We start from the raw sequence: 25,665 nt of genomic DNA on the forward strand, positions 1-25,665 counted from the left end.
CTGGATGTGGACTTGTGGTGACTATACTCCACTCGTTGCTACCTGAATGGTATCTCTGGATTTTATCATAGGTGCAGCTTCCCCTGTACCCATAGTGACCTCCAGCGACGTAGATAACTTCATGCAGGACACAGGCAGTGGCATTTCCAACTCCTGTTCACAGTGTGAAAGTCAAACATGCATTCAGACTGCACGGAATAACCATGGTCTCTTCCATCCATAACTCCATTTCAAATAATTTATTAATATCTTATTAACATTACAGGCTTTCAAGTATTTAACTAAATGTGAATAAAATTGATTTATCAAGATATCAGCATCAAGAATGACTAAATAAAACTGCAGTAACCAATACCTATTGCACATAGTACAGCCACACAATAAATTATAATAGTAACAGTAACAGTAATAATAATAGTACAGCCACACAGGATTTTTAGGCAGTAATTAAAGTCACATTGTCTCACTGATTCTGGAATAGGCAATTAGTTTCACTGTTTCATTAAGTTAGAGTTGTTAAAAAATCATTTAGATGGCAAGAGCAAAGGCAATGGGAGCTGAGTTTGTTCAGTGTCTCGGGGTATCTTTTCTGATACTTTTATTCATTCTCATGGTATTACTAATTAACCTATTGTATAAACAAAGACACAATCAAAATGGAGCCATTTTAACTCTATCTCTAGGACAACAAAATTAAACAAAGCGAAGGGGGATCTGAGCACCTAAGTAGTTTCACACTTATGAAAACTGGCCAAAACAACTGCATAGAATATGTCACCCGTAGGATTAGCATAGCAGTTCTACTTTTGAAGGAAATAAACAGAAAATAGTAGCAATGTTTGAGGAAAACATACAAACAATCGAGAAAGTTGAAAAAGCCTGCTTTTTTTTCTTTTACATATACATCCAAAAATTCTCTTGTACATCAAAAATATTATTTTGCATTAACTTACAGTAAATTTTATAACTAATTATAAATATTTGCATTCATTTATAGAAATGTACAATAAAATGTATAATTGTAGTACTGTTGTTACTATTACAAAAATGATCACAGAATAGTCTGAGTTGGAAGGGACTCAGGAAAATCATCAAGTCCACTCTCAAGTGAATGGCACATACAGGGATCAAATCCACAACCTTGGCATTATTTAGCACCACACTCTGACCAACTGAGCTCATCTCAGAGTCAACACCATTTGGTTAGGGTGTGATTCATACATCTTTAGTAGATCACCACTTTGGCTGCTAGAAACAGGTATTTGTGCTTTTCATTATTCTCACACTAAAGATTAAACAAAGGATCCTGAACAGATGACACACAGAAATAGGAGGGAACTCCATACAAGAGATTTTAAATTATGACACCTTTATAAATGACTGCATGGGAAATCTTATACAAAAATAATACAGTCCCTTTATTGGAGCTTGCTCTTTGATTGTGTACTGAATGGACTCTTACCCTAGCTGGTTTTCTGATTTCTTTCTAATTTGAACAGAAATTTTACTCATGAAAGAAGGCAAAATTAAACTGAGACTACCACTTACTTTTCTGTTGCTGTTCTATAGCACAGCACAGCAAAGCATTTAGATGTTTGTGGTCATTTGGCTAGTGAAGACCTGAACCAAAGTCCAGTAACATTAACAGGAGATACCCATGGACTTCTCTAGAATTTGGATCAAATCCTAAATATTTCTATGGCACTTAAAAATAGCAAATATAAAAGATTTGACATTGTAGGCAGACACCATACAAAAGTTTACCTACCTTTGATCATGTTTGCGATGGGAAGCCATTTCTGTATTAAAGGATCATAAAACTCAGCTTCTTGGACTGGAGCTCCCTTTCGGTACCCTCCCAACGCATAAATGCAGCCACTCAAGGAAACTGCACAGTGGTAATACCTTGCGTCGAGCATGGGGCAGCCTTTTGTCCACTCATCTCTCTCGCTGTTATATATCCACACGGTGTCAAGAGCTTCAATACTCTCTGTTCTGTAACCTCCTGTCACATATATGTCTGGTCCCAAACTAGTGACCCCATAGCTCTCTCTAGTGTGATCTGGCATCTCTGTTCCCTGGACCCATGCATTGGTTAAAGGATCCCAAACATGCACTTCTGATAAGGGATGCCAATAATATCCTCCAATTACATACATGGTTGCTGTGGATCTTCTAGAAAGACCTTTGGGATTGAGGTTCAAGGCATTATATACGAGTGATCTTATCTTACTGTCATTGAGTCGGCATTTTTTTTGCAGGCTTAAAGCTGACCTCAAATACACATTATCTAAGTCTACTTTGATGCAGCTTAGCACTTCACAGATGTCTTCAATTCTTCCTTCCACGTTGTGTGAAACCCACTTAATGACAGCTTCAATGGCTGCCTCTTCTTTCTGAACATTGAGATTCTCCCTGGAAAGGATATAAGAGAGCTTCTCCTTGCCAATGTCCAGAAACTCTTCCTGCTTCCACACTTCCTCAAACTGCCATAACAATATCCTTCTGGACTCTTTCTCCAGCTCCGAGCAATCATGATATTCAGCAAAGGAGTGCATCCCAATGCAGTTGTCAGTATCTAAGTGCCTCACCAGAAACTGCTCACAGGCTTTCTTTACTGACACGAACTGGAGCAGGTCTGCAGCCTGGAGTAGGCTTTGGACATTTTTCTTTGTTATCTGAATCTGTGATGTGTACGCGTAATTCACGAGAGCTTCCAGCACCGCATGGCTGAGCCCGGGAAGGCTGATCTGGTTTTTTGATTTTTCTTTCATATCGGCTGTGAACATAGCTTTAAAATAACTGCTGCAGGCTGCCAGGGCAGCTCTGTGGCAGTGGAAGATGACCCCCGAAGCGCACTGCAGGGTGATGTCGGTGAACAGCCCGTCCAGGTAAAACGCCCGGAACGCCTCCAAGAAGCCGGCGGGGTGCGCAGAGTCCTTGTAGAGGTACGCGTACTCCTCCTGCCCGGGCGCGGCCATCGCCGCGCCCCGCCGCTTTGTCCGCGCCGCTCCGCGCAGCCCGGCCGCCCTCCGGAGCTCCCAGCCCGCGGCGGCCCGTGACCGTCTTTGGAAGAGACGCTGCCGGAGGGAGCAGCGGGGCCGCAGCGACAGCTCCTATTTTGGTGCCCCGGCCGCCCCCCCGCGCGCCCCTCCGCGAGGCCGGCGGGCCCCGACGCCCAGCCCGGCCCCCGCACGCCCGCTCGCCCGCTCGCCTCGGGAAGGTCCGGCCCGAAGCGCTGCCGCCGCCGCCCAGGCGCTCCCCAGCCCGAGGCAGGGGTTAAAGGCTGTCTGCGGTGCTGACAGAAGACCCGGCCGTGTTAGGGACGGGAGCAGATGCCTGGGGAGCGTCACCAGCTCGGTGTCACTCAGCCACACAACAAAGCGAGGGGCCTCGGCCGCCGCTGTCAGCGACCTGAAGCCGCTTCTCGCAGGGGGGCCCCGCTCTCGCAGGGCGCTTGGAGAAGCGATATTGGAAAGAGCAGCAAGTTCCAGGGGCTCCCCCACTACCGAAGAGCAGGAGTCGAAAGGGAGCCGCCACAGCTCTCCCCAAACTCTTGAACCTGGCAGGGTGCAAAGGACAGCCACAAATTAAGCCCACAAACAGACTCCAACTATATGTAAATTTTTCAGGAAGGCTATATTGGCTTTTAAAACTACTGAAAATGTGATTCATAATTCAAGAAGTCTTTTTTTTTTTCTTTTTTCTTCTGCTAGCAACACATTTTCTTTATCTGAAACACAGCAACCTCTGGGTTCAAGCAGCTGAGGGCTCTCCTTCATCTGCAGCAGGGTTTGGATTCTTTGCATTCAGGCAGGCAGGCTCTGCCAGAGCCAGAGCTTTCCTAGATTGAAAGAACTATCAGTAATTTCTCCAACCAAAAGGAGAAATTTTGAGAGTTCCCACTTGACACAGATGAAAATGAATCATATTTTTATTTTAATTACCGGTGGTATTTCTGCTACAATACCCAGGAGAAACACAAACTAAGGAAGTCCAAACAGGAAAATGTGTATGGTCATACTGCTCTGCCATCCTTCCTCCCATACTAACCCTGCACCAGGATTCAAACTGGTCCTTGGCCTTTACACAGTAACATGAGACAAAAATAAAATGATCCAAACTAACAAAAAATCCTCCGCAAAACTGAAAATTCCCCACACCTACACACATCTATGCCTTCCTTTTTTTCAAACCCCTCTTGATGAATTGTTACCCTGGAGAACTCCAGTTCTGTATTGTAACCCAGGAATTACAGCAGCCTTGCTGTCTGACATGGGCCTGTCCCTCAGCTACATTACTCCATTTCTTTCTCTAGAAAATTCCCTTGTGCAGCCCTAAATCTTTATACAATCCCATGCCAACAGCTTTGTTTTGGTTGCATTTTCCATTTCATCAGCTTCCTATGGACAAGCGGGAACTTATTCCAAGTCTTGGTTATCATACTCACACACAATACTAAGGCTAAGTACTGGCATAGTAGTGGTGTATGACAGCACACCCGTTACCATACAGAAAGTTTCCTGTACATGTATGACTTCCATTATGCTTTTTTTTTCCATGTTTTTACCTAAGTCATCTCCTTCCAGAGAGCAAGTCACGAGGTCAGCAACACTTAGTACTGAACATATGTCCCCTTCAAGGAGCTTCTCCCTTTCTTTTGGTTGGGCTACCAGCTCAAACCAGCTTCACTCTTTAGAGATATTCATCTCCCCTCCATTGTAAACAAACACGGAAAACTTTGGTAATTGTGCTGCTTCAGAAAAGTCCTTGCTTTTATTAAGTGGGGGAAAAAATCCAAAACAAGACCTGATTAATAGCTTAATGGTCTGCCTACTGGAATTGAAAATTTTCCTCTGTCTCCAAAATGCACTCTGTCTAGCAAATGTCATCAGCTCTACCCTCTACTTGAAGTGATTAGAACATAATTGCTAATATTTCAAGTACTTTGCTTTGCTTAATCTACTCTCAACTCTTACTTCAACAATTTCATCAAAGCCACAGAAAGAACCCTTTTATGAGCATGAAGAATAATTTCTCATCCAATTTCTCAGCATCACAGCAAATTATAAGGTAGATCCCTTAAGGCTAAAAGAACAATAGGAATAGTGGAAGAAAAAGCTAAGTAATAATTGATATACTATTTTTGTTTAAGTAAGCAGTAACTGAGATCTGTGGACAAACTCAAAGTAAGCTATTCCATAACTACGTTCTGAAAAACACAGAAGAGACCAGCACAGAATCTGGAACATTTGGCAGCACATCTAGAATTAAGGAAACACGACTGTCCTGGTTTTGGCTGGGATAGAGTTAATTTCCTTCTTAGCAGCTGGTTCAGTGCTGTGTTTTGGATTTACTATGAGAATCATGTTGACAACACACTGTTGTTTTGGTTGTTGCTAAGTGGTGCTTACCCATAGTCAAGGACTTTTCAGTTTCCCATGCTCTGTCGGTGAGAGGCTGCACAAGGAGCTGGGGGAGCATGGCCAGGACAGCTGACCCGGACAGGCCAAAGGGATATCCCACAGCATGGGAGGGCACACTCGGGACAGGAACTGGGAGAGTCGGCTGGGAGGGGACAATCACTGCTTGGGGATGGGCTGGGCATCCATCAGCAGGTGGTGAGCAGTGTATTGTACATCACTTGTTTCTCCTGGACTACATTCCTTTCTCTTTCCTCTTCATTACAATTATAATAATTTATTACTACTATATTTTATTTTGTTTTAATTATTAAATTGTTTTCATCTCAACTCATGGGGTTTAATTTTTCCCCCCAATTCTCCGCCCCACTGAGTGGGGCGGGGGAAGGGCTGGAGTGTACAAGCTGCTCTACTTAGTTGCCAGCTGGGGTCAAACGATGGCAACAACTTAAAACCTAAAGTAACATATGGAATTGCACTATGCAACAGCCATTACTATTCTTGGTAATGAATGGGGTATGACCTGTAAACCAGACAACTTAAACCTTCCACAGCCTGAGACCCACCAGTCCTTAGATGTCTTTGTGCCCTTGTGCAAAACAATAGGCCAAGATCCCAAATATGAACATCTCAGATACCTATCAAATATCCATTACTAAAGCCAGGCTCCTGAGAACTGAAGTATATTACTTTGGATATCTTAGGCAACAGACTGTTCAAAGCAACCTTCTACAATACAGTAAAATAGGTGAGGCAAGGAAAGAAGTACACAAGGGAAATTTGAGTAAACCAGCAGCCTGAAAACAGGCAAGACCACTCAAAATCTTCAATTAAGGAAAAAGAAGGTAGTGTCATCATGAAATGTCTGTAAGAAAATGAGAATAACATTGCACAGGAAACAAAGGAAGACAGACATGGCAACTGCAGGCTGTTGAGCTACACCTCAGATATCTGCAACTGAGGTGCTGTGAAAGTTGGCCTCGTGTTTCAGTTATTAAAGCACTTTAGCTAAATATGACCTCAGTTTAATAGCAGACTACATCAGCATTTTAAACCTTTTCTGGGATATAAGAACAAAAACATTTTGCACAAAACCACATTATTTAACTTTAATGAGACTTATTTTTAATACCTTTATATGCATGGTCCAACACTTGGGGCTTATCTCACTGTCAGTGGTAGAGAGTGCATGTTCACAAAAAATTCTTAAGAACTACTTAGACAGAACAATCTGTTTAAAAGTTAAAATGGATTCTGTCCAAACTGTAAGAGATTGTACTACAGCTATAGATGAGAGTGAACAGGTAAAATCAGTGTGTACATATATATGTATGTACCATTCTGTGGGTCTGTGCACTGCAGCAGAAACCAAGGAGGAAAAAGGCTTCTGGCTCACTCAGAGATGTCAGCATGGAAGATAAAACCAGTGTCAGCTCTGTACAGAGTGGCAGCAGCACACTTTCGGGGCAGTAGTCAGAATGGGAGAGAGACTTTTCTTTAAACAAAAGAGCAACACCCTTACAGCTTTCCAGAAGAGAAAGGTCTGACCAGCCAAAGGCTGACACCTACACTTGTGTCTACTCTCTTCAGGCCTGATGACACACAGGCCAGCAGAATACATGACACAAATTAGTTGTGTTGCATTTGTCAGTGACAGCAACTTTTATTGTCTTTACAATACAAGATAATACAAACTATTAAAAAGTAATTTTGTTTGGTATTTAATAGATTGAAAATATAAATGCATCTTTGGATTAAACAAGATTACAAGCAAATCATTTGCCATCAGATCAAAGAAGTATAAAAGCCAACAGCTCCAGAACCATGTTCCTGGCACCTAATGTTTTCTAAGTTAAGAATTTCATTCTTCTGAACAGTAATCCTACTCCTTCCCCTAAGTGTGTAGGATTGCAAAGGTCAGTTATATACTTGGTAAAGGGTTGGAGGGGAGGGAGTAGACAAAAACTAATGACAAGTCCTGTTCCAATCCCCCCTCTCCACTTATGCTGGAATCTATACTATGTTAGAAGGCCTTTTTTACTACACTTTCCCATTACTACCAGGATTGAACCAGTTTTATGTTGTGGTTAAAAAACCCCATAATTTCAAATAGCCCAATTTTACAATTTTGAGCTTTTATACACATGCAATTTTTCTTTACAAAAAGTTAAAATGTAACTGTATCAGTTTCCTTTTATCATTTGAATCATTCCTTTATAAGTAGTTTCAGGTAAGACATGACATCAATTGCAGATGACCAAACCAGAACAGAACACTGTACAGGACTGAGACTTTGGGCCAGTTGAGAAATCTTTTTCTCCAAGGTATACCCCTGCCTGGGCATAGCAATATCATTCTTCTTCAAAAACATTACTGGACATAAGTCATTCCCACCATCACCTATATATACAATTTGTGTATAACTCACTCCTTGCTCCAACTGTTTATCTAGAAATTCTTTTAAAACTTTCCTTTTGCAAAGGTTTTTAGGGCACTTTGCACAATGGTGAGCATGGAAGTGCTGTACGGTAAGATAGCCAGTACTGCTGAATGCTGCAGGGTTTGTAAAGACTTCATCAAATACTTTATGGAAGCCAGCAGCTTTCAAAATCCAGTCAATAAATACTGTATTAGAATCTGAAACAATTATACAATCAAACAACTCCTTGTTCTCGCCAATAAATCCCAGAAGATCTATCATTCCCGCAGTGAAAGGAATTGCTGTCATAGTTCTTTTCATCTCATCTTCTTTGACACCACTGTCTCCCAAGTAGAGAAAGACTCTGCTCATATATTCTGTCCAATGTCCTGGCTGGTAAGAGCTTCTTAATCCATTAGGAAGTTTTCTTTCAGGAGCACATTTCACAATCCAGGTGTCGCTATTTTCATCTATGATTGTATGGTCAAAATCAAAAACCAACAGAAATTTCATAGCTGTGAGAAAACAGTTTCCAAAACAAACAAAAAAGAAAATTATTTATATAAGCACAAGTACTATATTCCTACCCCCTGGTGCTCAGAAGAGAAAAAATTTGTAAGAAAATATCCGAATCAAATAAACTATTTATGGCCACTACTGCAATGGGAAGCTGTACTGTAGCTAAAAATATGCAATTTTTAAATGCCAAAGTTCAGGATCCAACTTCTGTTAAAAATAGTTACTGTGACAGTATCTAAACTCATGCTGCAGTTACTAATATTTGCTAACACGGCACCAATCTTCCTGTATGCACACACCGCCAGTTTCAGCAGACACTAATTTCTCCATCAGCATTCGCCAATGCAACCAAATCGCGATTCTCCTGGCAAAACGCCACAATAGGTATTTCAAAAGGAAACGTCCACCGAAGACACGGAGCCTTCAACGAGGCCGCACTAAATCAAAGCAGTCAACGAAACGAAATGCAGCCATTTGTGAAGCTGAATCTGCCGACTCCTCCCGGGCAGGTCAGCCCCGCTTCGGGCCCTGCAGCCAGTGCCGCAGACAGCAGAGCAGCCTCGGCGGCCGGGCCGTATCCACGGGGGCAGCGCCCGGGGCCGGGGCCGAGCCCGTGAGGGGAAGGGGCAGCGCCGGCGGAGCTCGGGGCCGAGCCCGTGAGGGGAAGGGGCAGCGCCGGCGGAGCTCGGGGCCGAGCCCGTGAGGGGAAGGGGCAGCGCCGGCGGAGCTCGGGGCCGAGCCCGTGAGGGGAAGGGGCAGCGCCGGCGGGGCTCGGGGCCGCCCCGCGCGCACCGTCACGTGACCGCGCGCCGCCGGGTCGCCCGGCAACGGCGTCGCGGCCCGGGAAGATGGCGGCGGCAGCGGCTGGACGGCGGCGGGGCGGCGCCCGTGAGTGCGGCTGCCCCGGGGGCAGCGGGACCCGGCGGGAGGGCACTGGCGAGCCCGCGGCCGCAAGGTTCCGGGAGGCTGTAGCAGTGCCCAGCGTGACTCTCCCCAGAGCTCCCCCAGCTGCAGACGGCAAGAGGGGCTGTTTCTCCCTAGTAAATGAGTGGAGAGAACTGACCTGAACGCAGCGCAGGTCCAGTAACCTCCAAGGGCAGCAGCTGGGGAAGAACGAGGGTCTTGGCAGATTCCTGCCTGCAGGGCGCAGCCGCATCAGTGCGCCTTTACTTCTGGTGAGGCTGTCTTCACCTAGGACAGAGGGAGAGGATCAGGTCTGATCCCTGCTGGGAGACTGGTCAGCAACGGCATCTGGACAACAGATTTTGACACTGGTGTCGCTCTAAGAGAAAGCCTCCTTACTTTTCAGACACGGCCTGTCAGTATGCTGCAAATCACACAATTTCTACAGAACGCCATTCTGTACAGAGAGCCAGTCCCTTCAAAAATGGTGGCAACACTTGAAAGAGCATTTCACAAAACCTAGATGTCAACTAGAAAAGCTGCATTTATGCCTGCACACCTGTATGTAAGCCTAATGCAACAAAAAATTCTAGTCTTGCCAACAAATCAAAAACTGTTCTACAACAGAACTGTTTCAGTAAATACAATGAGTATACAGGACACGGTAATAAGGTAGTCTGTGCTCAAACTGCTGCCTCATCCCGCCAGCGGAATGGCTTTACCAATATTCTCCTTTTCATTTTGGGAATGGTCTCTGCTTCCTGCTGTTCTAAGAATCATGCCCAAGTACTGCCTGGGAAGTGTGTTACTATAAGCCAAACCCACACATACAGGCAAACAGGCAAGGGCACATATGAACAGTCCAGTCAGTCAGTGCCTGTCCAAGTACATGCACTGGTCATAGGTAGATTACAGATACAGACACCCTGTCTTAGCTCTGGGGTTTGGGCAGTAACTAATACTAAGGATAACTTAGTATTGTTACCATGCAAGCATTCAAATCCTGATATATGTTTGATTATTGGATTTTCTGGTATCGAGTAACCTTTGTATTTTTTCTTCCCTCTGCACAGCACATCATTTGAAAGAAAAGGATGTTCTAGGTAAGTGTTTCCTTCCAAATGAAGCAGATCTTCGTCAGGTCATTATATTTCCAAAAGCAGAATGGGAAAGGATTCAGGGTAGCGCTAGAGAAGCAGCACACATCGATGAGAAGAAGGAACAGGAAGGAGTGCACCTGGACTCCAAAGCTGCTGGAAAAGATGCCACTCTGGTAAGTACAAGATACATTTGTAACAAGGGCAGTCGATTTTGCACATACAAAACCACACAGAGTAATATTTCTATCTGTATTCCCTTTGTTTAACATTTACTTTTGAATATGTATTTCAGCTGCCATATAAATACATTTAACTTCTAACATAAACATTTATTTTTTTTAACTTAAAGCTAAAATGCATAGCAAAAGACCAAAAAACTTTGGATTTAAGTGTGATTTCTAATTTTGTCTGCACTGTAGAGCCTGATAAAACAGAAACTTCAAGCCAAAAAATTACGTGAAGAAAAGGAAGAGGAAGAAAGAAAGTTACTTGATTTGGAAGAAGCAAAGTTCCAAGCAGCAAAACGGAAGGAGATTATCGATCGTGTAAAAACCTACCTACGTTACCAGGACGAAAGAATGAGACAGTTCCATGTTTGTTGACAACTTATATTTTTTACATTGAAACTGTACTGAATGTCTTTAAAGACTTCTGAACATGAAAATGACTTTAAATGTTCTCTTGCAGAGTGCACTTCTACTTACTAAGGTCCTAAAAGAAAGAGATGCTCAAATTGAATTTCAAAAGTCAAGATTAGTTGATAACAGAAAGAGGGATTATGAGGAAGAGCAACGTCAATTTAAAGAATACATTCTCAGCAAGCAGGAAAAAGCACGTCAGCAATATATGAAACAACAGGCACTGTGCAAAGACAGGCTAGAACAGTAAGTAATAATTAAAAGCAACTCTACTTCATTATTTACTTAAACTCTTCTCAAAATACATTCCATGAGGTTTTTACAGAAACTTATTAATAATTTGTTTCAGAAATGCCATCCTTTTAAAAGAAGATCTTCCCCAAAAGGGAAAAGCTATATGTTTTTAGTTGCCAACAGTCTACATGCAAAATTGCCTCTGGGAAGAATCAGGTTTTAGTCAAATCACTATTCAAATGTTGTTAATGAAATTACTCAGTACTTTACTTAGTGTTTGTTCCAGACAAGGAAAAGGTTAAATTAGATTTTCCATTTACCCATAATGAGTTTCCAGACTGCACAACAAGAGAAGGCATTACTGTCACTTCTATTCCTTCTCTCAGGTTTTCCATAAATCTTATGGAAGGGTCCCCAGTGGTATTTATCGGACTGGCCCTGGTGGTCTGATAAAAGGAATCAAATTTCCCAAGGCAGAGGAAGGGTTCAAAGTCTGGTCTCACATATTCCAGGCACAACATATAGATCCTTGCAGAACTTGGTATAGAATACTACCAGCTTAAGCTGCTGCCTGCATGCCCAGAAGAAACACAGGTATGGTGGATAATATTGGGGAAAGCTTGTTCTCCAAGAATGCTGCAGATACCGGCCAGAGCATTACCAATGCAGTGGCGCTAAAAAGTCCAGCTAAAACTTTTCACCACGGGACTGCAAACTTGAGCATACCACGTAGCTCATTTCTGACCAGGGCTACCATTACAAACAATCATGCTGTTATTCACCTCTGATATTCTACCTACCTTCAATTCAAAGTATCACATTCTTCACTGCAAGGTACCTAATGCAGATCATTACTTCATGCAGTTCCTAGACCATTTATTCACCTTTTTCTGATTCAGAATAAAAGAGCGTGAGCAACAGGCAGATCTGGCCAAACAGGAAAAAAAAAGAGAAGAGGAAGAAATACAGAGATCGATCCAACTGTACCAACTGGAAATTCAGAGAAAAAAAGAAAAGGAACACAAGGAAAAAATTGAACGCCGGAAGCTGTATCATGTAAGAAGCAGGAAAGCAAATAGTTCAAAGAGTGTATTTCACTTTGGCTTTAATGGTTGGACTCAGCTCACAAATAAAAGGGTCTGCTGGCAACAGTCTTTGCTGACAATCTTAGTCGACTGCGATCAAATGTCTACCCTGCCAGTTGCAGGCCAGGTCTTTCCCCTGAGCTTTTGAGAAAGACCTCTTGGAGGCTTCTCCCTTCTGTCGTCCAGAAGGACGTTGGCATTTGATGCTTTGACTGGTCTGTGGTTAAAGATTTGGCTGTAAACATCAAGGAATATCTCCTTGACTTGAGAACAGGATTTAAATTTCTCATTCCTGCTGTTTTAAGCCCATTTTTCTTTGTTAGAAAGAGGGACTATATAGAGACTGAATGCATCTTTTAAATTTGACTTGATATTTATGATTGGAGAGATTTAGGAATTTAGTCAAGACTTGCTGCCATCTCATTTCATGTTTAAAGGCATCCTACTAAGATACAAACAAGAAGTGCCTCCGAGCAGTTCTGGCCAGCATGCAAAAGAAAGGGTTTTTTTACATAAAAGTATAGAAAACTCCTTTTCTGCTGTGTTTTGGATTAAACTCTTAGACAGGGATAGTTTTGGATGAGGTGGGGCCAGGAACAGAATGATCTGTGTGAGTGGGTGGTGGTTGGACCGTCCCCCTCGCCAATGCGCGTCATTGGGAGCACGGCACAGTGCTCTCTGCATTGCACAGCAATTTGTTTGTGCAATGCACTGGTGAAGCAGCTCTTTGATGCTCAATTAATTCCTTTTTCCCAACCTTACATCCACTATCTCCTCTTGATGCATGTTTGAATAGGGAGGCAGAAGTGGAAGTATCCCTTTCCTGTCTTCTCTCTCCTTTCCTGAGAATCCTTTCTCTTTTCTGTTTTTGAAAGAAACTTGAGAAGGGGGAAGAGGGAGTGATTCCTGTAAGCTGCTACCCCAGGTCTAGATATTCCAAATATCATCTGTTACATCAGGACCATTTTTCCCATACAGGAGTATGTAAATGACCAGAAAATAATCAAAGCAATAGAGGAACAAAACCAAATGGAAGAAGATGATCGGATCAAAGCTCATTTTAAAGCAAAGGAAATTATTGCCCAGATGAGAAAAAAGAAAGAAGCTGAAATGCGTAGGTAGGTACAGTGCTAAAGTATAAATTGTAAATAATCTAAAATGCTACTGTAGTTGTTTTCAGATCATTTAGACTAATGACAGAACACAATCAACAGTTATTCTAAAACATTATTCTAAATCCTACTCATAAGGAGACCAGGGAATTCAGGAGAAAAGGGAAACTATTTACAGGTTCCTTAGTATGAGTGTGAGGGAGCAATCTCTCCACCCTTCAAAGTACAGAGGCTTATGAAAGTGCAAAGCTTTGCACCTAGTGTATCGTGAAGAGTGATTTTCCATATGTCCTGCCAAATCTCCATCTCCACAACAATTAAAGACAATTAAGTTCCTTGATGAAAATATTTTTGAGTATAAGCTATATTTGTCTGAGTCAGTTCAAGAAAAATGATTTGACTTCTTAACAAGGCACATACATTAATTAACAACATGTTCATATTAAGAAGAGATGTTTTATCAATTTAACATTGAGAATACAGCATGATGATACCACTGAGTCAATCTAGGTTTTCTTCCCTTCCTGCTTCTGGCCAATACTTCCAACATTCCTCTCCTGATGGCAAGATGCTCACTGGAATCCTTACTGAGTTGGATTATTGCCATATTATTGTTATGCTCATTACTGCAACAGAAACCAGTGATACAAGAACACTATTTGCTAAATCAGATAACATAAAAATAAACCAAACAGGAGGAATAGAAGGAGATCATGAGTTGGGTGGGTGGGCCAGCCTGTGTGGTCAAGAGCAGAGAAATCTAGAAGTGTAATTGCTGAGTTTAGTATCCTCAGGTAGACTAGGTATATTGCCCTGTTATGTTATGGCAGCTCATGTTCTTCTGCAGAGAAGCACAGGAAAAACAGGACAAAATCGTTAGTCGATTAGCTGAACAAATGATTGAGGCACTAAAGAAGGATGATGGTCGACTGGCTAGAGATGCTGCAAGAATAGAAGCTGAAGAAGAAAAGAAACGCAAAGAGAAGGAAGCAAAACAAAAGGCTGCCATTGAATCTATTGCTGAACATAGAGCCACTGTGGTAAGAAACTTGGGCCAGCTTACTCCAGCAGAGTAACACAGTTTGTGACTCTGGTCACCACTCTAGTCTGGACTTCAGCAAGTCTGCTGACATCTTTCCTGGAGTCCCCTCTCTGTTTCCCCCTTCTGTGTTGGGTGCACATGTGCCAGGGCTGCTGAAAGCCCTGGGCTTGGACACAGGCCAGCCACAGTGACCGTGCTTATCAGAGTGCTGATACAGGGCTGCTCCTGCAGAGAGATACAACTTCCAGCTTAGCAGGCCAGCTCCTCGGTTAACTTTTGTGTGTTTTGTAAACTACAGATGAAGTTGAAAGAGGAAAAGGAGAGACAGGAGAAAGAAGAGGCTATAAAAGAACGTGATAAGTTAATGGAAAAAGCCCGCATCCACCTGGAAATGGAAAACAACAAAAAACATGGACGACATGAGGCAAACAGAGAAGTACAGAAAATTCAGCTCCAACAAATAGTAAGTAGAAAAGCTGTATCCTGTCACTCCCTTCAGAAAGAAGGCTGCATCTAAACCAATAGATCCTACTGAGATAAAAAGAGGAAGTTTGCTGTTTTGTTTGGATTTTTTTTTTGTTAGGTTCTTTTTAATCATGTGTGCTTGGCATATGCTGGTGTTGGGGACCAGCTTCCTCTGAGCATTGGTGCAAATCAAGGGTAGTTTGTAAGAGCAGATCAGATCCTATCCTGTGCCATTATAACATTTTTTTGACCATGCACTGCTGTCCTCCTGTATCTTCTGGGCAGGTCACCAAAGAGCAGCAGCTAATGCTGATGTTCACTCAGCTATTTAATGTACCCTTTCTGGAGGGATAGGGCAGGGGAGAGAAGTGGGGAGGGATGATAAGTGTCAAGTATCAACTAAGGATGCCTTAGACCTTCTGTAAGCTTTTACCCTCTCTGTTTCACAGGATGGTGACGTTGAGAACAAAATACTAAGCTTTGTTATTCCCTTTTCTTCACCAGGCTGAAAAGCAGGCAAGAAAAGAGCAGGAGAAACAGGCAGAATTGGACTACTATGCTCAGACAGAGGCTATTGCACTTTCTAAAGAGCATGAGTTTCAGAAATATGCAAAGGAACTAATTGAAACAGAGTCCAAGACTACACATCATCTTTATCCTCTTCTCAAAGCATGCAAATATGGAAGAGAACGTGGACATGGGCCATTTTTCTGAGAAAAGAATAAATAAATACTAGTTTCCAAACATATAATTCTATGTTGGGACCCAATTACCTTGTTGTAGCTGTAATGCTGCTCAAGAAACAAAACCATGAAATTACGTTTGAACTATACACCAAGGAAAGGCAGAAGCCATTTTCAAGTTTAATAAATATGCTTTTCAACCTTACAGGCAGAGTTCAACTGTAAATTATTTATATTAAATATATACCATGAATCTGGACTTCAATTTGAAAAAAATTAAAGATTGCCATATAACTGGTTTTATTCTCAAAAATCCCCAGCTTGTATTTCATGAATGTTAGTTTATTAAACTTGAGACAGGAATTAATATTACATAATTGACTGTCACTGTAACCCATTCCAGCCAAAAGCTCACTATTTCTGTTATATTTTTAATATTGTTCTAAAAATTCACTGTCCCAGGTTTTTCAGGTCTGCAATAAGAATTCTCAGGGCAAAAAGTCACATTCTTCACTAGCATACTTACAGTTAATTATTCCCCATAATAGAAAAGACCAAACTGAAATAACTACAGGGGACAAAGAAAAGAGAATATATGTGAAAGTTAGAACAGTTAGGGTGTGCAGTTTTGGCAGCAATTTGCAACTATGTCTGAAAAACAAATGTCATGCTATAAATCAGTTTGATTACATGAAAATATTAATGTGCTTTGATCCCAGCCCTTAAAAGGTCACCAAAGAGGCAAACGGTCCCAATAAAGCTGTAAATAGGGCCTGCAAAATCAGCACATCAACTAGAGACAACATAGTTGGGCTGTTCTTTTAAAAACACTTATCAGCAATTCAGTCTGTAAATAAATGTAATCTATTAAATAGATGCAATCTAAAATTGTATCTCAGATTCCTCAGCAGATTTACTCACCTACACCCAAGCCACTGACACGTCTCCCTCCTTAAGCTTAGGTTTCTTTGGTGAAATGTTAACATCATTTCCTTGCCTTGGAAGTTAGGGGTTCCTGTAATGATTTCCTGCACCAGTACCCCGGGCTTTGAACAGGGTATCACTCTATCCTGGTGTCCACTGGAAACAAAGTCCAAGAAACCTGAAGCTTTGCTTTGTTGCACCCCACATCTGCCAGTCTCTGCTGGCCAGACCAGAAAATAATACAAGTCCTTTTAAAAAAATAAAAGGATGCTTGCCAATATTTCAGTTTTGAAAGTAGGTCTTCAGTGTGTCCTCAAGTTCCTTGGCCTAGCTGCCGAAAGCAGCCAGGCCTTGGAGAAAGCACAGGGCTTCTAGGAAGATGTGAGGCTACCAGGGAGGCAAGGTACCTCTAGGAAGCTGAGGGCCAAACAGATCTGGCTTTACCTCCCCTACACTGTAAAAACTCTGCGCGTAAGGTGGGTGCTGTCCTTCCCGGGTGCAGCAGTCACCTCCTCGAGGAATCTTATCCAGGCAAGGCAAGGGGTCAATTCCTGGAAAGAGAAGGAGGCCCGACCTCCTCATCCAGCTCCCAGGGCCGCCGAGGGCTCTAGGCCCCAGCAACAGGCAGGCCTGGCGGGGCAAAGGCTCTTGCGAGGCGCAGCAGCGCACGGAGCCAGGCCGAGCTGCACGGCCCCGGCGAACCGGCGGGAGCAGAAGGACAGAGGCGGAGGGGCCATTTCAGCCTCTTACCAGGTACAGGCGCGCCAAGGGGAAACGACAAGTTCAGGAACCGGCTGCGGAGGAGGGTCCGGCCTCCGGGGGGTGGCTTCCTTCCTTCCTTCGCTCCGTGTGGGACGGACCGGACGCCGCAGCTCCCCGGGGCGGGGCCGGGCGGGGCGCGGCTTCGCTCCAGCACTCACAAAGGAGCGGCCGCCGCCCACTCGGCTGCCATTTCCCGCCTCAGCCCTCCCCAGCCGCCGCCTTTGAGCGGGACGGGAGAAGGATCGGTTTCCCGGGGAGCCGAGCCGTCAGTGAGATCCCTGCTTCTCCTTCGGCAGACGTTCCGTCTCCAAAGAAGCAGTGAAAAAGGCCTACGATGGACCGCGATGGGCCAGACGCCATCCGCCGGGAGGCAGAGGTGGAGCATGGCCGCTACCTGAGCCGCCGGGCAGTGGCCCAGGAGCAGCTGGCGCAGTGAGTCCGGCGGCGGGGCCCCGGGAGCGGGACCAGAGGGTTTGGGTTAAAAACCTTCCCGTGGCCAGCCCGGCCCGGGCGAGTCCGGCTGCACGGCCCGCGAAAAGGCACAGCTCTTGGGCGGTCCGTGCCTCGGGCTGCGTGACTCACTGCTTTTGAACGAGGGTTTCAGATCATTCTCAAGTCGTGGTCAGATGGACCTTTCCTCACCCTCCATAATTCTGTTCTCCAGCTTCAGAAAAGTCTCTTGCTGTCAGAAGCTATGTCCTAAAACCTCCAACAAGACTGGCTCAATTCTGGCACCCAGAGCGAGTGGCTTGTCACACTATTGTGCTTCCCTCCACCTAGAAGCCTTCACACTTCCAGCTAGCATGGGCACCATGGCCATGTCTTGCACAGTGCTGTGGCACTTCTTAGAAAACTTTGCTGGAAAAGGCCAAGGTTGTACAGGGAGTGAGATAACAATAAAACAGGCTAATCAAATTCAATATAACATTAGAGTCCACATGCCGGTCATGTTCACTTCTGCTAGTACAGACATCCCTAGCACCCTCAGACTGGAACTGAGCTTTGGCCAAAGAATTTGGAGAGAGCTTATAGAAACTGATTCTGGTTTTGATCTCTGCTATTTTGCTTCAAAGTATCAGGGTTTTTTACTGTTAAAGCACTCATAGCTGTCCAGAATCCTGTATCTGTTCATTATTACCTTATGTTGTCTCTAGCTCATTTATTCACTTCCCTTTTCTGATTCAGAATAAAGGAGCACAAGGATCAAGCTGATCTGGCCAAGCTGGAAAACAGAAGAGAAGGAGAACGAATACAGCGAAGAACCGAATCATACCAAATGGAAAATCAGAGAGATAAAGAAAAGGAACAGGAGAAAAAAGTAGAATTCCAGAGGCAGCATCATGTAAGTAGCAGGAAAGCAGACAGTTCAAAATGCGTATTTCACCTTGGCTGTGATGGTTGGGTTTGGCCCACAAATAAACAAGATTGTGGGCAACAGGGTCTTTGCTGACAGCTTTAGTGGCCTGGGATCAAATGCCTACCCTGCCAATCACCCTTTCCTCTTGGAAGTTTTAATGTGGAACCTGAGCTTTGACTGGTCTACAATGGACCAAGTCTGCTAGAGTCAGCAACGAGATTGTCCTTGACTTGAGAATTTGATTTAGGTTCCATGTACTTGCTCTACATCCATTTTTCTTTGTTAGGGAGAGGGAACAGCCCGAGTATGACAATATCTTTTAAACTTACTGATGACGTACTTACCACACATACTGTTTCCCTGACAATGCCTGCTTGGGCAGGGAAACTGAAGTAGAGGTACTGTGATGATTCATTGCCAAGTGAGGTAGTAAAAGGAGAGAATTCCCACTAAAATCCTACCTGCTTTTTTCCCTTCCATACTCCTCACCCCAAATACACCAATTTTCACCCATTTCCCCCCCAACCTTATATGTGCAAGAAAAGCTATACATAATGCCAAGCTATACAAGTGCCATTTCTGAGTCATAACAAAATGCCTTATGCTTTACATTTTGATGGTTCTACAGACTTACTGTTTGAGCCCTTCAGCGTCTGCACCATATGAATGATACGCAGGATAGGAGCAGTACAGTTGGTGCCACTGCAAGGTAGAGGAGAGAACATAAAGATACTATAAGCCTGGGGTTGCAAGCACATACTAATTTTATTTCTGTTGTGGTTTGTGATAAGTAGAGAATGAAAATTTTCTTTTATCTCTGGGTTTCTATCTTCTGTAGCTTCTCCACTGATGTAAAGAACTCCTTATTACAGGCTAGGCCTGAAGTATTTGTTAGAATTTGTTTTTGGGTCATGTTTCCAAAATCTCATTCTACATGAAAATAAAAGCAGTTTTCCATTTAAACAGGAATATGTAGCTGAACAGAAAACACTTAAAGCTGAAGAGAAACAAAGAGAAGACAAAGATGATGATCAAATTAAGGCTTATATTAGAGGAAAAGAAATGATGGCTGATCTGACAAGAGAAAAAAATGAAGAGTCTAGCAGGTGGGTCCAGGGATAATTTTCAGTGTTAAAATTCATACTTGCAATTTCATTTTGTGACAAACAATATTTTCAGTTGTTATATCAGCAAAATCAGAAGTTTGATGCAAGTAAGTTTTCTATAATTAGAACTTGAAATAGTGCAGAAAAAAATGCCTACCAGTTCCAGTACTAATTAGTGCTGTTGGGGTGGAGGTAGGATTGCTGGTGTTATTTGAATCCAGTTACCAGTTGCCTTGGGTAATCTGAGCAGATGTCCTGGGATGTTACAGTAGCTCATGTTCTCCTGCAGGATGATACAGAAGCATAAGGACAAAGCTTTTGATCAGTTAACTGCCCAGATGAATGAAAAAATTAAGATTGAAGACGATCGTCTTGCTAGAGGAGCTGCAGAAGTCGAAGATGAGTATCAAAAGCAAAACAAAGAGAAAGAAATGAAAAAAAAGGCTGCTGTAGAATCTATTGAAGAAAACAGAATCACTGTGGTAAGAAATGGGGGCTGTCCTTGCTCCTCTTTCTGTCATATACTTGTATGTAGGAATAGTGTTTGGAAATGCCATTGTTTCCAGCAGTGTCATCTGGAGTGAGACACACATGCGGGTTCTCACCAGTTGCTTCTCATTTATCATTAAGAGTTTTAGAACTAAACCCTTAAGAAAGAAGCAAGCAGCATATGTGGTGATTCCGTCTTCAAAAAAAATTAGACTAGGAAGGCTCTGTAATTGTTTGTAATTTGTGCAAACTGCACTGCTTATTCTAGCAGAGGAGCCTGGCCCAGAACACAGTTTGTGACTCTGGTCACCACTCTAGTCTGGACTTCAGCAAGTCTGCTGACATCTTTCCTGGAGTCCCCTCTCTGTTTCCCCCTTCTGTGTTGGGTGCACATGTGCCAGGGCTGCTGAAAGCCCTGGGCTTGGACACAGGCCAGCCACAGTGACCGTGCTTATCAGAGTGCTGATACAGGGCTGCTCCTGCAGAGAGATACAACTTCCAGCTTAGCAGGCCAGCTCCTCGGTTAACTTTTGTGTGTTTTGTAAACTACAGATGAAGTTGAAAGAGGAAAAGGAGAGACAGGAAAAGGAAGAGGGTGAGAAGGATCGTAATCAGTGGATGACAGAAAATTATAACTACTTGGAAATGGAGAAAGCCAAGAAACAAAGACAGCGTGATGCAAACATGGAAGTACAGAAATTTCAGCTCCAGCAAATGGTAAATAAGAACAACTGTGTACTGTCAATCCCTTCAGAAAGAAGCACACTTCTAAACACATAGGACTAGGCCTTTTGGGCAGAAGAAAGGTTGCTCTGGGTATGATGTACATATTTTGTTTGGTTTGAGTTTTACCTGTGCACACTGCAGCTGCTGACATTGGAGAGGTGACTGACTGTACCCCTGGGATCACATAATGCTTGTATGTGGAGTGAGAAGGTTACTGCTGAAAACTTGACAATGCACAATAGATGTGTTTCAGAGGTTTATGGGCCTCATCTTAGAGCAGCAGAGCAGAAATCTCTTCCATGGACATGGCCCATGTGAGTTAGGGAGGACTACTGTGAGGGCTGGTAGTAAGAGATCAATAATGACATCTCACCTCTGTCCTGTGCCATTATAACATTTTTTTGACCATGCACTGCTGTCCTCCTGTATCTTCTGGGCAGGTCACCAAAGAGCAGCAGCTAATGCTGATGTTCACTCAGCTATTTAATGTACCCTTTCTGGAGGGATAGGGCAGGGGAGAGAAGTGGGGAGGGATGATAAGTGTCAAGTATCAACTAAGGATGCCTTAGACCTTCTGTAAGCTTTTACCCTCTCTGTTTTACAGGATAGTGATGTTGAGAACAAAATACTAAGCTTTGTTATTCCCTTCACCAGGCTGAAAAGCAGGCAAGAAAAGAGCAGGAAAAGCAAGCAGACTTGGACTATGATTCTCAGAGAGAGGCTACTTTTCATCAGGATCAAGCATTTCGGAGATAAAGACAGTGAGTAACTGAATCAGTGCCATTACTGGATGTAACTTCTATTCTCTCCAAACATTCCAGGAAGGAACAAGATGTGGCCTTCCTAATTAGCACAACTGCAATAATGGTGGAGTGGATAATCTGCCGTATTAAAAACAATAAAACCTGGGGGGTGGGTGAAGATGGTTGATGCGATGCCTTCCTGCCTCATGTACATGAGCCCCCAGCTTGCTCAGGACTGAGAAAACATCTGGCATTTTGCCACAACTTTTAGAGCCTGCTTTGGCCCTCTAAGCTCTGCCTAAGGGCAAAGCCAAGTACTCTCCTCAGGGCTAGGACAGATTGTTACTGGTCAGTCCTGCTGTGGTCTGGGCTGCTGCACTCTCTTTGGATAGAAGAACATAGCTGGGTGGAGCTGACTGACTCCCCATGTCAGTTAGCATGGCCCATAATTCTGTATTTTGAGCCCAAGTACAGTAAATAGGAACAATGAAGACTTGTTTCAAAACCTCACTTCTGACCTAAAGTTAAAGACTAACATTGCTGCACTATCAACTAAAAGTCACACAGAAGTCTCTCCAATTATCTTGGAATAATTAATTTTGGAAATTACATATTACAAAAAGAGACATGGTAATTAACTTGTGAAATTGTCCCTCAATACTTTTTTCCTTAGTTCACTAATGAAAAATTTATTTTCCTTCTCTCTGAGCCAATGTTCATTTTATTACATCAAGCTTTTTTCCAGCCAGAAAGAATGGAAACTTCTGTAAAAGCCTTTTGATGGCAGAAGCTGGAGCCTTAAAAGACTACAGCAGGAGTGGTGCTGAAACCTGCAGAGCTCGATAATGCTCCAAATGCATCCCTAAGTGCAAAGTTGCACATGCTCATTGCTATGCTATTGGTGAGTTAAACGGGGTTTTGGTCTACCTCCACAGCAGCAAGAAACAAGGTGGATTGCAGCCTCATTTCCTACTCAGCTTCTGGAAATGTCCTGTTCTGCAGATTATATATGTCTGCATTTGAAGTCTACAGCCTACTTCCATCGGGCTTAATGCTCATTTTACTTTAAACATCTACAGAAAACCCATCAAATTCCAGTACCAGAAAGCAACTCTTTATTTCAGTACACCTAGAATAAAGTAGGAATCCCATGTAAATTTAAAGCATATTGGCCTAAATATAGATTTATTTACCAAAATTCAGCATGAAAAAAGTCCAGCAGCAATCATGATCTCAATTTATTCTATTGACTCTGACATACACATGCTTTGTATGCTTGTTTTCAATAACTAGTTCTAGTTAGTAATTATCTATAAAATCTCTATAAAGCATAGTATGATGATAGTAGATCAGAATGGCCAGAGGTAGTGGAATGTTGCTGGTAAAAGTTGTCCTGTGTAAGGCAGGAGGCTGGTCTAGCTGCTCACCAGAGTTCTTTTCAGCTGCCATTTAAAGATGGTAACAAAAATATGGGGAGATGAACTGCAACTGATGAAAAGGGAAACTGTTGACCTGGAAGAATCTACTCATTGAGAGGTACCTCTCATTTAATGTCTAGGGCCAGTCTTGTGTTAGTTATTAGCTGGAGTTACCATTCCTGAAGGTATTTAGATGTGTAGATGGTGTTCAGGGATATGGATGAGCTAGTGTTGGGACTTCAGTACTGTGTTAACAGCTGGACTTGATCTTAAAAGTCTCTTCCAATCTAAATGATTCTAATCAAGTTTTAATTAATAGCTAGCAAATCAGAAAATGCTTTGAGAAATAATTTGACTAGCAAACTTCAATTATTGGTTATGCTCAAAAGAGCATCCTCTCAGATATTGTTCTGCTTCAGGACATTGCAGCAGATGAGGTAATCATAATAGGTATTAGACTTACTCAAAGACCAAGACCTTTGAAAGGCAAGGCAGTCCTCAGAGGGACTGAAACAAGAGACCTAAAATCAAACTGCATTTTTTTCCACACCTGTGATCCAGCTCTGGAAGTAGAACAGCAACTTCAGTTTGAACATGTTGGCCTCCAGTGTCTAACATGGTACTCTCCCAACAATATTGCAACTCATATCTGTGTGGTGGTACATATGCAAGAGGGTACTGTTTTCATGGATCTAATACAACTCCTACCTAGGAAATGCAAGAGAACAGCACTCTAAAATGCCTTATATTCTAAGGGAATTTGAATTAATTAACTGCGGCTCTTCACTGTTAGGTCGTGTTCCAGGATGGAGTTACTAGATGTGTGCAAGTTCTTTTAGCATGACAGTCTTTGCTACCAGTTAGCTCTGAGGAAGTTTGAAGAGGATACATACCTGGAAACGAATTGCCCATAAACAGAAGAGATGGCACCATGGGACTATTACCAGCACAATAAATAATAAACCAGCACAGCACTTTGTTTTTCTGTGGATTGCCTCAGCTCCAATACATTATTCAGAGAAATTAACAATTCTGTTGGGTACTGAAGGGCTTGAACATCAGCACTGCAGGTCCAGGACAATGCAACACTGCATCTCTGTTAACATAGTAATTGCACCTCTCCTTCCTCCCAATGAGTACCATCTGCTCTGACTCCTTTTCTGTGCAAAAGGAAAATAAGCAAAGGTTAGAAAGAAAAAGCAGCATGTACTGAAAATAATTTTGTGTTACTGAGCAGACAAGAAAAATCCAACTGGCACAGTGGACAAGGGCAGAGTTTGGAACTATCTTTGGTAAACTTGTAAGTAGTTCTGCATTAGTTTCAGCTACAATGTATCAGTGCATATACAATTAATAGAAGCAACTAATTATACACTTAAACTGTTTCTTTTTTTTTTTTCAGAAATACATTTGACCACTACCGAAGTTTCTACAAAGGAGTAAGATAGCCACTCCTTCCTTCCACGTTCAGTGTGCCTGCAAAACCAAACAGTGCCCAACAGCAGAAGCTAACTGTGGACCAATTTACAAGACATGCTATTTGCTAGAACCTGCCTATAACTCAAGCTCAAGTGCCACAGCTTCCAACTGTACTGTAACTAGTCTGATTTTATTATGGAATAAAGCAGTAGATTCTTTTCAGAAAGTCAAGAGGTAACAACCAAAGGTAAACTCTTAGTTCATCTGTACTGTACTCCTTGAATATTGCTGTGCCTCCAGGCTTAATTCAAACCTTTTGTTTTGACTTGAAAAAAAAAATCTTACCGAGCAAATAAAATTTAGTACATTTGTCTGTAACAATAAAATCTGCATTAACCATATATTTTATTTGTGAAAGTTTTCTACTTACTTTTACTTTGGAGAATGCAATAGAAGGTAGAAATTGTGTCTTGAGAAGTTGTGGCTTTGGCTGAGTCTTAATCCTTTATGGGAGATGGTCTGCAGCAAGATTGTACCTAGCACTCCAGCTAATCTAACTACAGGAAGTGGGAAAAACATTTTGCTGTCATCTCCTAAACACTCTGCTGCCAACCAGCCAGGCTCTGATACTGCTGTACATGACTTTTTGGAAGTTTTTTTCACTCAGTTCTAAACTGACTGTAAGCTGTGTTAGCACTCCATTTACATTCATATTTAACAGATAGTTCTTCTCTAACTAGTGAAAACTATTCTGCTTCACATTCAGGTACACACACACTTGTATTTTTTCAAGTAAAAAACCATAGTTGGCAAGCAGAGTTTGCAATTAAGACACTAAGTCATCTTCATTACATGGCTGCATTTTTATATGTTACAACATAGACATAATAGATTGTCATTTGCCATTCTGTCATAGAAATTCTTAACTGCACCTACTCTTTGACACTATCATCTAATGCAATATGGAATAAAAATCTAACTTCACATCTACAGTAAAAATTTATTGATCTTGGTTTAATTGAGGAGGTCGTATCTTGACATCAAATAACTCTGCCTTGTAAATCTGTACTCATATCAGGACTTCAGAAGGCTGGAGGT

General features: G+C 42.6%; 4 protein-coding genes across 13 annotated transcripts in view; 2 read left to right on the forward strand and 2 right to left on the reverse strand.

The window, feature by feature from the left end:
• The window catches only part of LOC111932105 (small RNA binding exonuclease protection factor La), a 22,309-nt gene extending 12,765 nt beyond the window's left edge, over positions 1 to 9,544 (reverse strand). Inside the window, exons 1-2 of one of the 3 annotated variants that reach the window (XM_086896758.1) lie at positions 1,769 to 2,988; positions 1 to 153 (exon numbers count right to left, since the gene is read on the reverse strand). In XM_086896758.1, coding sequence (XP_086752884.1) covers positions 1 to 153; positions 1,769 to 2,981 — 1,366 coding nt within the window. In that variant the 5' untranslated portion in view covers positions 2,982 to 2,988. Of the gene's footprint in view, positions 154 to 1,768; positions 3,132 to 9,424 lie in introns of those variants that run through there. The other 2 variants (XM_023931034.2, XM_086896762.1) reach the window with 2 other exon arrangements.
• Positions 7,057 to 9,550, reverse strand: PHOSPHO2 (phosphatase, orphan 2). Its single transcript, XM_023931038.2, has 2 exons — positions 9,425 to 9,550; positions 7,057 to 8,357 (listed from the first exon to the last, which is right to left on the reverse strand). The coding sequence occupies exon 2, from the start codon at positions 8,353 to 8,355 to the stop codon at positions 7,630 to 7,632; it is 726 nt and encodes a 241-aa protein (XP_023786806.1). The 5' UTR covers positions 8,356 to 8,357; positions 9,425 to 9,550; the 3' UTR covers positions 7,057 to 7,629.
• On the forward strand, positions 8,564 to 15,828 carry CFAP210 (cilia and flagella associated protein 210). Of its 2 annotated transcripts, none has more exons than XM_023931035.2 (9): positions 8,564 to 8,870; positions 10,338 to 10,537; positions 10,784 to 10,957; positions 11,052 to 11,248; positions 12,136 to 12,292; positions 13,300 to 13,439; positions 14,281 to 14,473; positions 14,774 to 14,938; positions 15,445 to 15,828. In XM_023931035.2, exons 1-9 carry the CDS (start codon positions 8,651 to 8,653, stop codon positions 15,652 to 15,654), a joined length of 1,656 nt encoding a protein of 551 aa, XP_023786803.2. In that variant the 5' UTR covers positions 8,564 to 8,650; the 3' UTR covers positions 15,655 to 15,828. The 2 variants fall into 2 exon arrangements, with proteins under 2 accessions (XP_023786803.2, XP_086752890.1); XM_086896764.1 differs by lacking the exon at positions 8,564 to 8,870 and adding an exon at positions 9,092 to 9,249.
• Positions 15,829 to 17,412: 1,584 nt separating this feature from the next.
• On the forward strand, positions 17,413 to 24,968 carry LOC111931729 (cilia- and flagella- associated protein 210-like). 7 transcript variants are annotated; one of them, XR_015288947.1, is made up of 8 exons: positions 17,413 to 17,741; positions 18,495 to 18,651; positions 19,633 to 19,772; positions 20,062 to 20,254; positions 20,814 to 20,978; positions 21,642 to 21,748; positions 22,465 to 22,631; positions 24,551 to 24,968. XR_015288947.1 is itself a non-coding variant. In XM_086896771.1 (7 exons), the coding sequence occupies exons 1-6, from the start codon at positions 17,644 to 17,646 to the stop codon at positions 21,741 to 21,743; spliced, it is 855 nt and encodes a 284-aa protein (XP_086752897.1). In that variant the 5' UTR covers positions 17,413 to 17,643; the 3' UTR covers positions 21,744 to 21,748; positions 22,465 to 24,968. The 7 variants fall into 7 exon arrangements, 3 of the variants coding, with proteins under 3 accessions (XP_086752897.1, XP_086752896.1, XP_086752895.1); XR_015288945.1 differs by having other exon boundaries at positions 22,476 to 24,448; XR_015288946.1 differs by having other exon boundaries at positions 22,476 to 22,631.
• The last annotated feature ends 697 nt before the right edge of the window (positions 24,969 to 25,665 follow it).

The sequence above is a fragment of the Cyanistes caeruleus genome, chromosome 7, assembly GCF_971803275.1.
Source record: "Cyanistes caeruleus chromosome 7, bCyaCae1.hap1.1, whole genome shotgun sequence".
Taxonomy (NCBI): Eukaryota; Metazoa; Chordata; class Aves; order Passeriformes; family Paridae; genus Cyanistes; species Cyanistes caeruleus.

Excerpts from the sequence above, each read along its gene's own strand:
- PHOSPHO2 (XM_023931038.2), bottom strand. The coding sequence starts at position 8,355 with ATGAAATTTCTGTTGGTTTTTGATTTTGACCATACAATCATAGATGAA.
- CFAP210 (XM_023931035.2), top strand. The coding sequence starts at position 8,651 with ATGCACACACCGCCAGTTTCAGCAGACACTAATTTCTCCATCAGCATT. Across the intron at positions 8,871-10,337 it reads TGCCGACTCCTCCCGGGCAG|CACATCATTTGAAAGAAAAG; the intron begins GTCAGCCCCGCT and ends CCCTCTGCACAG. Across the intron at positions 13,440-14,280 it reads AAAGAAGCTGAAATGCGTAG|AGAAGCACAGGAAAAACAGG; the intron begins GTAGGTACAGTG and ends GTTCTTCTGCAG.
- LOC111931729 (XM_086896771.1), top strand. The coding sequence starts at position 17,644 with ATGGACCGCGATGGGCCAGACGCCATCCGCCGGGAGGCAGAGGTGGAG. Across the intron at positions 18,652-19,632 it reads AATTCCAGAGGCAGCATCAT|GAATATGTAGCTGAACAGAA; the intron begins GTAAGTAGCAGG and ends CCATTTAAACAG. Across the intron at positions 20,979-21,641 it reads AATTTCAGCTCCAGCAAATG|GCTGAAAAGCAGGCAAGAAA; the intron begins GTAAATAAGAAC and ends TCCCTTCACCAG.